This window comes from Diospyros lotus, chromosome 4 (genome assembly GCF_014633365.1).
Source record: "Diospyros lotus cultivar Yz01 chromosome 4, ASM1463336v1, whole genome shotgun sequence".
NCBI lineage: Eukaryota > Viridiplantae > Streptophyta > Magnoliopsida > Ericales > Ebenaceae > Diospyros > Diospyros lotus.
This window is the reverse complement of record NC_068341.1, coordinates 36,671,663-36,685,122: the sequence shown is the minus strand read 5'-3', so window position 1 is coordinate 36,685,122 and position 13,460 is coordinate 36,671,663. Positions and strand designations below refer to the sequence as shown.

Sequence of the window (13,460 nt, the reverse complement as noted above, 5' to 3'; positions counted from 1 at the left end):
GTTTTTGAGATTTAAAGGGTGAGGCAGCTTGAAAGAAAAAGAAAACTCCAGAACTTTAAATATCAATTGATATGTTTTATCTTCTAAGCCTAATTCAAATCTGTTCCTAATTTTAAAGAAACAGTTTAGGTGGTTTCTCGTGCATATATATCCCATACTCGAAAACAACCGACCTATGTTTTATCAAGTTGGCTTTTCTAACAGTCATCTTATACAAACCAATCAGAGAAAAAACCAACCTGGAAGCCTGTCACCAGGGTGATTAGAAGAATGATTCAATATTTTTTCCATATCACTGCTTGAAAGAGCTCTCACGTGCCTGAAGAGAAATGGACCAAATGCAAATACATTGATAATACTATCCTTAAATAAAAAAATGCTACGGCACCTTTGACCAATAGATGAATGAAAAATGCACGAACTTTGCAGATATTAGAGCGTGGACAAATATTGCCTCTTCAGTGGCAGCAAAGATGAACTCAACCACAGGCTGGCCTCTCCTACAAGATAAACAATCATTAGGTACCAGAATCACAACCCAAAGTGACTTAATATACAGAGACCATGCTTTTTAATAAAACATTAGAAAGCAAATGGATCAAAATTCAATCAAGACAAGACAGCCCAAAACTCAAACCAGATTTAATGCTAGTTAAAATTAGGTGAAATAATGAAGGAAATTTTCATATTATTTTCTATCCACTCTTTTCAATAGACCATTAGAAATAAATTGGTGAAAAAATTCTGTCAAATCAAGACAACCCTGAACTCAAATCAAATTTAATGCCAATCAAAATCAAAATTAGCCAAAACAATTTCATGTCATTCATAGCTTACAGGAATTTATGGCAACCATGTTTTCCAGAAGACGAGAACAATGAAGAAGAAATTATGAAACTACTAAACCAAAATCCTTCATACTTGTGTGCACATAAAATCAAGACTGGAAAACGCAAAACAAGCATACCAGATGGAAACATTTGCAGCAACATGCATGTAAATAGAATTATTAGGTCCAAACACTTCCAATAGATTGATTCATCAAAGGAGCAAGATTTTAAACACTTGTATTGTTTCCTTCCACGTAAGAAATATGGCAGTCTTAATAGAGTAGGACTACCAGAAGGAAATTATCAAAGGCTAATGGAGAAAACTAAAACTACTGTTGTAACATTTGTATTAGATTAGATTAAATGTAATCATATACTTTGTATTGCAGCATATTTTATTTCCTGATTTAGAGTTAGATTTAATTGTTCTTCTAGAAGGTTTGTTTCTAGAAGGTGGCAGCCGGTTTTAAAGTTTGTTATTTTGTTAGGCAGCTGTTAGTTAGCTTTATCTGTAAGTTCAAGTAATCTGCTCCCCTATATCCTATAAATAGGGGTCGTGGTTAGGAGTGCGTTAAGGAGTCTTAGTGTGCCAGAAATCGTGAAGTGTTGCTTCCGGTTTACTGTCTTGATTTGGGGTTGAGTGCGAGAGGTTGGGAGTGGCTGGTTCTTAGCTTATATTCCCTATTTTCCCTATAGCTTTCAGTGTATATGGGCGGGAGGGATTAAGTTCTCGTTGTAATCATCCCTTGGGTGTTTCAAGATAGTGGATTTTAGTGGTGCCTAGCAGTCTGGATGTAGGTCTTGGATTTCAAGACCGAACCAAGATAAATCTTGTTGTTTCTTGTGGTTGTGTTATTTCCTTTATGTTTTCTGTTATCAGTATATTCTTGGGTTAAATCGGGAGCTGGTTGAGTTGAGAGAATCAGGTGGAAAGCTGTGAGATACTCTAACAACTTGGTATCAGAGCCAAGAAGTGTTCTTCGGCAATCAAGATTTTAAAGAAACTCAAGGAATCTCGCTTCCTTCAAGAAACTGATATGGCGCCATCTACCTCCAGATTTGACATCAAAAAATTCGATGGATCAAATGACTTCAGTATATGGAGGATAAAGATGGAGGTGCTTCTTTGCAGTCAAGGACTCGAAGGAGCCCTGGAGCAAGAAGCTAAAGCAACAGACGCATCCACTGGGAAAGAAGTACCAGTGCTAACTGAGGAACAATAAACGGTCAAGAAGGAGATCAACAAAAAGGCTTATAGCATCCTGATCCTAAGCCTAGGCGATAAAGTCCTTAGGGAAGTCTCTAAGTGGAAGTCAGCCGCAAAAATTTGGAAGAAGCTTGAAGACCTCTACCTCCAAAGATCGTTGTCCAATCGCCTTTTCTTAAAAGCCAAGTTTTTTAATTTCAAAATGCAAGAATCCCAGAAATTGCATGACCATATAGATGACTTTAATAAACTGAGCCTAGATTTAGAAAATATAAGAGTTAAGTATGAAGAGGAAGATAAGGCCCTAGTTCTGCTATATTCTCTGCCTAAGTCCTACGAAAATTTTGTAGACATCCTTCAACATGGTAGAGATAAGCTCTCATTAGAAGATGTCATAGGTGCCTTAAATTCAAAAGAACTTAGGTTCAAAATGAATGAGAAAACCTCTTCAGGGGATGCATTGTCAGTTAGGTCCAGAAGCTCTAGAAAGGAAAATAAGAAGAGGGGTAAATCTAGGTCTAAGTCTAGAAATGGGAAAGGTCTGATAAAATGTTACTATTGCCAGCAAAAAGGACATATAAAACGGCTATGCCCAAAGAGAAAGAAAGACTTAGCAGATAAAGAAAAATCAGGAGATGGTGGAGCCAACTATTGTGACTTTGGTTATGATAGTTCCGAAGCTCTAATAGTTAGTGAACATTCAAACAGCCTAGAGTGGGTTCTTGACTCTAGCTACTCTTTCCGCATGACCCCTAGAAAGCTGTGGTTGCAAAACTTCAAAGAAATTAATGGTGGAAAGGTCTTGCTCGGCAATGACCATGAATGTAAGGTTCAAGGGGTAGGAGACATTAGATTAAAACTTCATGATGGCTCCATAAAAACCCTCAATTCAGTGAGGTATGTCCCTGATTTAAAGAGAAACTTGGTTTCCCTTGGAGAGCTAGATAGAAATGGCTATAAGTTTAAAGGTGATGGTGGATTTTTTCAGATTTCAAAGGGATCATTAATTTGTATGAAGGCAGTTTTAAAGAATGGAATTTACCTATTGCAGGCCACCACTTTATGTGGTGAAGTTTCAGCAGCTAGCAATAATTCTAGATCTAGAGCAAGTTTGTGGCATCTAAGAATGTCACACATAAGTGAGCAAGGGCTCAAGGAACTTGCTAGCCAAGGTATTTTAGATATTGGGCAGTCTCTAGAATTATCTAAATGTGAATCCTGCATTCTAGGTAAGTCAGCCAAAGTCAAATTCAGCAAATCTGCTATCCATTCTTCAAAAGCACCCCTAGATTACATACATTCTGATTTATGGGGTCCAGCCCAAACAGAATCCCATGGAGATTCTAGATATTTCCTATCCATTATAGATGATTTTTCTAGAATGTTGTGGGTATATGTTCTAAAATCAAAAGACTAACACTTTTGATACATTTAAATCATGGAAGAATATGGTAGAAAACCAAAAGGGCAGGTCAGTTAAGGTAATTAGAACCGATAATGGGTTGGAATTTTGTAATAAAGAGTTTGATCAAATGTGTAAAGAAGGTGGTATAATTAGGCATCTTACAGCTCCCGAAAATCTCAAGCAAAATGGGGTTGCCGAGAGGATGAATAGGACCCTTTTGGAAAGGGTGAAGTGTATGTTGTTTCATGCCCAATTACCCAAGTCTTTTGGGGGGGAGCAGTAGCTGCTGCTGCCCATGTTCTTAATAGAACACCCTCAAAAGCTATCAGCCTTCAAACTCCTTTATGAAAAGTGGACCGGCCATAAACCTAGCTTAGCCCATCTTAGAGTATTCGGTTGTCTAGCATATGCTCATGTAAAGCAAGGTAAGCTAGAACCTAGGGCTAAGAAATGCATCTTTATTGGTTACCCATGAGGTGTTAAAGGTTACAAACTATGGAACCTAGAATTAGATGGACCTAGAACCATAGTTACAAGATATGTAATCTTTGATGAAAATTCTACCATAAAATTAGGAAGTAATGAGCCTCAACAAAATCAGAAAGAACCTGATAAATCTATTCAGGTGGAGATCCCAAGTGAAATCCCAAATCTGTCCCAAGAATCCATAGATTATGAGCAGTTTGATCATGAACCTTTAGATAACCAAGACCAATGATCCTCTCAAGTAGAAGAAGAAGAAGAAGGTGACAGTGAAGCAGACTCAAGCCTTAGAGAACCTACAAATCCTGATAGATACAATGTGGCTCGAGATAGGCAATCTAGATCCCGTAGACCTCCTCAAAGGTATGGCTTCTCAGACCTGGTAACTTATGCCTTTAATAATGCAGCAGAAACCATAGGAGAAGAGCCTCTTACCTATGAAGAGGCAATGGCCTCTAAAGATGTAGGAAAATGGCAGGAAGCCATGAGATCTGAAATTGCATCTCTAGACAAGAACCACACCTAGGAATTGGTTGAAAAACCAAAAGGGCAGCATGTGGTAGGCTGCAAATGGCTGTATAAAATTAAAGAGGGAGCAGCAGATCAATCCAAGCCTAGGTTTAAGGCTAGACTAGTGGCAAGGGGATTCACTCAAGTTTTGGGAGTTGATTTTAATGAAGTGTTCTCCCCAGTTGTGAGGCACACTTCTATAAGAATTCTCCTAGCCATCACTGCTCAAATGAACTTATATCTTGAGCAAATGGATGTCACCACAGCCTTCCTCCATGGGGACTTAGAAGAAAGGATCTTTATGAGTCAATCGAAAGGTTTTGAAGCTAAGGGAGAGGTGGAGAAAGTATGCTTGCTTAAAAAGTCCTTATATGGACTTAAGCAATCCCCTAGGCAATGATACCGAAAATTTGATTCGGTTATGTTAGGCCAAGGGTATTTTAGGAGTTCATATGATTGTTGCATTTACTTCAAACATATCTCATCTAGTATTTCCATATATTTACTGCTCTATGTAGATGACATGCTTATTGCAAGTCAATCTTCTCAAGAAATCTAGCTTCTCAAGGGAAAGTTGAGGGATGAATTTGAAATGAAAGAGCTAGGGGAAGCTAGGAAAATCCTAGGAATGGAAATTCTAAGAGATAAGCTCCATAGGAAGATATATCTTTCTCAGAAATCCTACTTAGAAAAGCTTCTAGTTAGATTTGGTATGGCTGAAGTCAAGGCAGTCAGTTTGCCTTTTGCTGCCCACTTCAAATTATCCTCGGATCAGTCTCCTAATCTTGAGGAAGAGAAGAGGGAAATGGATCATATTCCATATGCTAGTGCTGTAGGCAGCATCATGTATAGCATGGTATGTACTCGCCCTAATTTAGCTCATGGAATGAGTATCATTAGCAGATTTATGGCAAATCCAGGGAAATCTCACTGGATGGCAGTGAAATGGATGTTTAGATATATTAAAGGGTCTATAAGAAATGCTTTAACATATGGTGGAGCTAAATTAGGAGATAAAGCCAGCATCTTAGGATTCTCGGATGCCAACTATGCTACCGACCTAGACAAAAGGAGATCAACAACAGCCTATGTCTTTCAGCTGTGGAATTCTACAATTAGTTGGAAGTCAGGCTTGCAGCATGTGGTAGCTCTATCCACCACAGAGGCTGAATACATAACTGTAGCTGATGCTATAAAAGAAGCTATATGGCTTAGGAGTCTAGTTAGTGAGCTCCTAGGTGTAGATGTCAAAACAAATTTGATGTGTGATAGTCAAAGTGCCATACATTTGTCCAAAAATCAAGCCCATCGTGAAAGGACTAAGCATATAGATGTAAGACATCATTTCATAAGGCAAATTATTGAAGATAAAACTGTTTTTCTAACCAAGATTGCAGGTGAAGACAATGCAGCAGATATGTTTACAAAGCCAGTTCCTTCAGCAAAGTTAAAACACTGCATGAAGATCCTTCAGATAGATCCAGGGGGGCAGTGTTGATTCTAGAAGTGAAGGTCATTTCAAGGCTGAAGATAAAGTTTAATTGAAGTGCAAATGGGTGGAGAATTTGTTGTAACATTTGTATTAGATTAGATTAAATGTAATCATATACTTTGTATTGCTGCATATTTTATTTCCTGATTTAGAGTTAGATTTAATTGTTCTTCTAGAATGTTTGTTTCTAGAATGTGGCAACCGGTTTTAAAGTTTGTTATTCTGTTAGGCGGCTGTTAGTTAGTTTTATCTTTAAGTTCAAGTAATCCGCTCCCCTATATCCTATAAATAGAGGTCATGGTTAGGAGTGCGTTAAGGAGTCTTAGTGTGCCAGAAATCGTGAAGTGTTGCTTCCGGTTTACTGTCTTGATTTGGGGTTGAGTGCGAGAGGTTGGGAGTGGCTGGTTCTTAGCTTATATTCCCTATTTTCCCTATAGCTTTCAGTGTATATGGGCGGGAGGAATTAAGTTCTCGTTGTAATCATCCCTTAGGTGTTTCAAGATAGTGGATTTCAGTGATACCTAGCAGTCTGGATGTAGGTCTTGGATTTCAAGACCGAACCAGGATAAATCTTGTTGTTTCTTGTGGTTGTGTTATTTTCTTTATGTTTTCTGTTATCAGTGTATTCTTGGGTTAAATCGGGAGCTGGTTGAGTTGAGAGAATCAGGTGGAAAGCTGTGAGATACTCTAACAACTACAATTGACAATGTGGGAGGCTGCCCAGAACAAACAAAAGATCAATATTGATCAAGATCAATCTGGTCTATTATTGGCTCAAGTTGCTGATGGTTTAGAAAAGAAAAGGTGCTAGTTGCAATAAAGGAGTCAAAAGTGATTCTGCAGCAGTAATTTCAGATTCAGAACTCTTTTGGAAAATGCAGTAATTTCAATAGAACATTAGAAAATAAATCTTTCTGTGATAACAATCAAGAGAAATGCCACCAGTCACCATCCTATTTGATTCACATGGCTTATCTAAGTCTTGACCCAAAAACAAAAGTCCCAACTTCTTTCGGTAGATAAGCACAGTGAATGCACAACATTCTAATTAGCATGAATGAAAGTACAAAATAAGTTGCAGAACTCATATAACATAAGAAACTGGAATGTTGAATAATGAAAGCATCATTATCGTTTTAGAACAGTTAGCATTAGATAGAAAATGCAATTTCTAGAACAAACCTGAAAAGCTCTTCACTTTGCGAAAATGGTCGGTACTTTGAGAATACATCACCAAATCTCATATAGGAAAGTCCCATCATGGCTCTGCAAATACGAGTAAGTTCTCATCAGCAAGTTATGACAGAGAACAAATTAAAATTTAACAAGAATGAAAACAGCATACCAAGCCTTTATCCCACTACATGGGATCAGGTTTCATAAATTTTAGATCTCCAATCATTTCTATCCATGACCTTGTCTTCTATACAGCCCTTACAACTAATATCATACCAAAGTGTCTTCCACCATGTTCTTCTTGGCCTTCCTCTACCTCTTTTACTGAACATATACTTCATCTCATCTACTCTCCTCAAAGGAGCCTCTATTAATCATTTCACATAACTAAACCATCTTAATTATGTCTCAAGTAACTTATCTTCAATAGAAGCTACTCTAACCTTATAACGAACAACCACATCCATAATTTTATCTTTTCTTGCATGGCGTCACATCCATTTTAGCATCCAAATCTTCTTCACATTCATATTTTGCAATGTTAGTGCTTCATTGCCCAACATTCTATGTCACACAACAAAGCTAGTCTTATTGTCTTTCAAAATTTTCCTTTTAGCTTTATTGGAATCTTACTATCGCACACAAAACACTAAACTAGATGTATTTTTCCATTTTAACCATCTTGCCTTACTTCTATGGATAACATCTTCATTAATCTCTCCATCTTTTTGGATTATTATCCAAGATATATGAATTGATCTTTTCTTGATCTTATGGTTTTACTATAACATCATCAACACTTACATTTTTACTAAACTTACTTTTCAAATCTCGATTTTCACTTGACTTAATTTAAAACCTTTAGATTCTAATGTGTTTCTCCACATCTCAAGCTCAGCATTCGTGCCTTCTTTTGTCTTGTCCACCAATACATTATCATTTGCAAATAAAATACACGATGGCACCTTTGCTTGGACATGTTTAGTAAGTTCATCCATTACTAGGGCAAAAAGCTAGAACCTATCAGATCTTGAAAGATTTGACAGGGAACTCCAGAGAATTCGTGAGAATTCTGGAGAATTAGGGAGGGTGGTAGAATTCGGAAGAGAGAGAGTTAAGGAAGAATTTAGAATGAATTTGATTCCAATTTCAGCATGCTCGAATCCAATCAAGCGGGTCCTTTATATAGGGAGGATCCCGCACTTCAATTCCCGCCAAGGGGAAGTTTTATTTACACTAGTACCCCCTTCTAGAAATAACTACCCAACTTCCTAACCGTTCATGTGACAGCCCCACCACTTGCATGTTATATTCCCCTGCCGTGACTTATATCATAATTCCCCCCTTTGCTTGAGACATTTCTTGTCCTCAAGAAATAGTGAGTAAGCTAGTTGCTTGCAAAAATTGCCTTAGCAAGTCAAGCAAGTATTCCCAAGTACTACTATCATGGGGATGATTTTACCATTTAACCAACACTTGGATGATGGGAGCTCCATGCTTGTACAAGACTCTTTTGTCAAGTATTGAGCTAGGCTCTGCTGTCACATCCGCCTCCCTCGACAACTGGGGTAAGTTGGAAGCCACCTGTTGTTCTCCCACTGATTTCTTGAGTAAAGAGACATGAAAAATCGGGTGGATCCTGGTCTCTTCCGATAGTTTCAGCCTATACGCCACATTCCCCACCTTGGCTTCAATTAGGTAGGGTCCATAGTACTTGAGGCTCAATTTGGTTATTTGTCCATGGGCAATCTTCTTGAGGTGGGTTGGCAGGAGTTTCAAATAGACCTTCTCCCCCACAACAAATTCCCTCTCAATTCTTCTTCTATCCGCATACTGCTTCATGTAGTTTTGGGCCATTGCCAATTCTTCCTTGAGTTGTTGCAATACACTCTGCCTTTTTTTCCAAATAGGCCTCCACAGTGGCCCCAACAGTGTCTTCCCCCATAGCTGGAAGGAGTAGGGGTTGATAGCCAAACAGCACTTCAAAGGGTGACCTCTTGATCGAAGCATGGTGACTAGAGTTATACCACCACAGAGCAAGGGAAACCCATATGTGCCATCCCTTAGGGTGGACAAAACAGAGGCATCTCAAGTACCCCTCCACACATTGATTCACCTGCTCAATCTGACCATCCGTTTGAGGATGGTAGGCTATAGACATCTTCAATTTCACTCCTAAAGCCTTCATTAACTCCTGCCATAATAGGCTGGTGAAGATCTTGTCTTGGTTAGAAATTATTAAATGGGGTACTACATGCAACTTCATGACTTCGTGAACAGAGTAGGGGTGAGTCAAACCAATAAAGTGTGCAAACTTCGTGAACCTATCTACTACTACCATAATACAATCTTTTCCCTCCGATTTAGGCAAGCCCTCAATAAAGTCCATGCCAATGCTCTCCCATGCTTGAGCAAGGATAAGTAGGGGTTGTAATAAGCCTAGTGGGGGCTACTGTTTCATATTTCCAACGACTGCATATGTCATAGGCCATGACAAATTCAATCACATACCTTTTTAATTGGGACCAATAGAAGTTTTGCCTCACCTTGTGGTAGGTGTTCTGAATGCCTGAATGGCCTCCCAAGGGCGACCCATGTAGGGAGCTCAATATCTTCTTCTTTAAGACCTCGCTATTCCCAATTACTAGTCTTCCTCTATATCTCACCATTCCCTAATTCAGGGTATATCCAAGCTTGTTGTTGGGGCTTAGGATCAACTGTTCCCTTAGTTCCTTCATCTTGTCATCTCTCCTCTACCTCCTTGTACCAATCCGAGGTCACCACTGTGAGGGCTGCAGTTTGCCCTTCCTCATAGCACCTGGAAAAGGCATCAACAACCATATTCTCCCTTCCCTTCTTATATTGTATGGTATAGTCCAAGCCCATGAGTTTGGCAGTCCCTTTCCTCTGGAGATGTGTTAGCAATTCTGTTAGAGGAGAAATTTTAGACTCTTGCGATTAGTGCATATAATGAACTAACCTCCTCCTAAATAATGTCTCCATCTTTCTACAGCCATCACCACTGCCAACAATTCCTTCTCATATATGCTCAGCCCTTCACGCCTAGAAGATAAGCTCAAGCTGAGATAAGCCAGGGGTCTCCCTTCTTGCATTAACACTGCTCTTATCCCTATACCACAAGCATATGTCTCAAGGGTGAAAGGTTTACTAAAGTCAGGTAAACCCAACATCGGTGCCTTGGACATGGCATCCTTCAATTGTCCAAATGCCTTTTCTGCCTCCGACCCCCATCTGAACCCGTCTTTCTCCAAAAGTTCTATTAATGGCCGACTTATGAGGCCATAATTTCTTACAAAGCATCTGTAATACCCTGTCAACCCCAAGAAGCCCCTCAAAGCCTTTGGGTTAGTAGGCCTAAGCCAATTCACCATGGCTGCTACTTTCCACGAATCAGTACTCACCCCTACCCCTGAAATAACATGGCCCAAGTACTCCACCTACTTCTGACCAAAGGCACATTTAGACCCTTTAATATACAATTGGCTGGACTTGAGGATATCGAATGTAGTCCTTAGGTGATGTAAGTGTTGGGTGTAAATGGAATCATAGTGGCCATGGTGGGTTCGGAAGGCTATCTTATGGATATCATTAGGTTTCATGCGAATCTGATGGTACCCCGAGCATAAGTCCAATTTGGAGAAGATAGAAGCATCTTTCAGTTCATCAAGTAAATCTTTAATTATAGGGATTGAGAATTTATCTTTGATGGTCAAGGCGTTAAGTTGACGATAATCAACGCAAAAGCGCCACGAGCCATCCTTCTTCTTGACAAGTAGGATAGGGCATGCGTATGGGCTTTGGCTTAGCCGGATTAGGATTGTTGTAGCATCTCCCTCACCATTTTTTTCAATTTCAGTTTTCTGGTGAGAGGGGTATCAGTAAGATCTAATGTTAACGGGTTCTGAATTGGGTTTCAGGTTGATTGTGTGATCGAATGATCTTTTGGGTGGCAGGGAGTTAGGTTATGTAAATAATTCCTCGTATTCAGCCAAAAGCATATTCAGACAGTTAAGTTGATGTACCTCTAATTGATTTTGGTCTTGATTGAACGCAGTTAGGTTGAATTCCCCTTCCAGTTCACTTCTTTCTCTGCCTCCTCTACTGCTTGGATTGAAAACAACTGGGTTACTTGAGCCCACTTGTTTTTGAGTAGTTTCTATAGCCTCCTTCCCGTGATCATCTTACAAGCCCCAATTTCTCTATTGCCCATGAGAGTCATCTTTTTGCCCTCCTTCTCAAAGGTGACTTCCATTCGGTTAAAGTCAAAGCTAATAAGGCTGACTTGTTCCATCCAATCCACTCTCAACACCACATTACAGCCTAGGGGTGTTCATAGTGCGGTTTGGGTGGTTTAGGCTATTTTCAACACGCCAAACTGCACATGCGGTTTGGCATTAAACCAGACCGCGGTTTGGTGCGGTTTCCACGGTCTGTACAATATTGATCAAAAGCAGAGCAACAAGCACATATCTAAACCAAGATATACCAGTTGCCTTACAAACGGGTGTTCACAGTTCGGTTTGGCCAGCTTTTGGCCAAAAAACGCACCAAACCGCATATGCAGTTTGCACCTCTTAACAGACCGAGCGATTTGTTTCTACGATTTGAGAAATAGGAAACCCTAATATGCCAGCAACCAAACCCATAAAATAGTCCTATAAGCCTGAAACTCAGAACCCAATAGAGCAATAAATGAGAGAACTTACAGTGATAGTGAGCGAGAGCCAGAGAGAGGCAAGGGCGCTAGGCAGACCGCACAATAGCGATTGTAGGGCACCGAGCTGTTCAAAGTCAATGGCCATTGAACGGATCAAGAGTGGAGGGTCCGAGAGCAAGCGAGAGAGAGGTCGACGTGCAATGAACCAAAGCCAAGAGCGACAAAGAGGCAGAGGGAGCGCCGTAACGACCAGACCATCAGTAGAGAGCGAGAGTGAGAGCAAGATGCAACGAGTCAGCGACCATCGGCTACAACGTTGTGGATGGCGACGGTGGGGGACGGTGGAGCTCACGACGATGGGAGGTAGTGGCAGCGATCAAAGAGAGGCTGTGGGAGCAGAAAGCGAGAGAAAGAGAAAGAAATGAGAAATGGGGTTGGCGCCGATCGGCGATCGTCCAAGGGAAAGGGGTGAGAAAGAGGGTGCGGTGGGCGTGGGTGGGTGCAAATGGCTTAGGGTTAGGGTTTGGTTGGGGGGAAAAGGGAGAGAAAGAAAATAGGAAGAGCCGAAGAGACTGCCTGCCCCTTTTTATATTTATAATATATAAATTATATTTTTTTAATTATACATTATATATGTGGGCGGTTCGGTTTTGTACCGAACCGCCAGTCTGCCAAACTGTGAACCGCGCGATTTAGCAATTTTCCAAACCAAACCGGACCGCCACTTCAAAAAAAACTGGCCGGTTCGATTCGGCCGGAAACCGCGGTCTAGCGGCTTTTTTGAACACTCCCATCACAACCCCCTAGCTTAAGCAACCTCAAATCCGCCTCAAACAACTCATCGTGCATTTCCCAACAAAACCAAGTACAAGCTAATTTGCTTAGCACCTTGTGTCCATTAGCAACGGTCACCAACAAGGGTTGGGTTCCTGTCATCCTGCAATGAAGTCTTTTGGCAGTACTCTTGTCCAAGAAACTATAGGTACCCCCACAATCGATTAAAATCATCAGATTGCCCTCCTGCACCTTACCTTCCACCTTGATAATTTTGTCGTTGGTTAACCCCTTGAGTGCATGCAACGAGATTTCTCCATTATCTTCGCCCTCTAACTCATTTTCTTCCATTATCACTTCTTCTTCCACAGCTCCCTCTTCACCTTCCAAGAAAGAGTAATTGCCTCTTACATTGGTGTCCCAGATGATACCGGTCACCACATTTGAAGCATAGCCAGGTTTGTCTCCATTAGGGATGGCAATTGCAACCAAAACCATAGGGAACCGAACCGAAACCGAACCAATCAACGCGGTTAAAAACCATTTGACTAGATAATGGTTTGGTTTAGGGAAAAACCGAACACTGTTTCAATGGGTATGGTTTAATTATGATTTTCACTAAATCCAAACCAAAACTCGAACCAAATGTGTGGGTAACCGAACCAAACTGAACCAAATATACATATATATAATAGATATTTATTTATTTAATATACTACATTATATATACATATAATATATATATTGACTAATGCATTTTTTTACAAGTATTTTAACTAATGCATTACAAATATATAAAATATTTAACATTTATAAAGTAATTAACAAATAAAAATAAAACCTAATCTTAAATTATTTTATTTTTATCAATCAAACAATTATATCCAAGAAGTTTGAAGTTAATT

General features: G+C 39.8%; 1 protein-coding gene across 2 annotated transcripts in view; it reads right to left on the bottom strand.

The window, feature by feature from the left end:
* LOC127799962 (mediator of RNA polymerase II transcription subunit 13) overlaps window positions 1–13,460 on the bottom strand; it is a 93,526-nt gene that overhangs the window by 52,343 nt on the left and 27,723 nt on the right. For both annotated transcript variants that reach the window (XM_052334276.1, XM_052334275.1), the window contains 3 exons: window positions 7,110–7,193; window positions 423–500; window positions 240–319 (listed from right to left, as the gene is read on the bottom strand). In XM_052334276.1, the coding sequence (XP_052190236.1) occupies window positions 240–319; window positions 423–500; window positions 7,110–7,193 (242 nt within the window). The remainder of the gene's footprint in view (window positions 1–239; window positions 320–422; window positions 501–7,109; window positions 7,194–13,460) is intronic.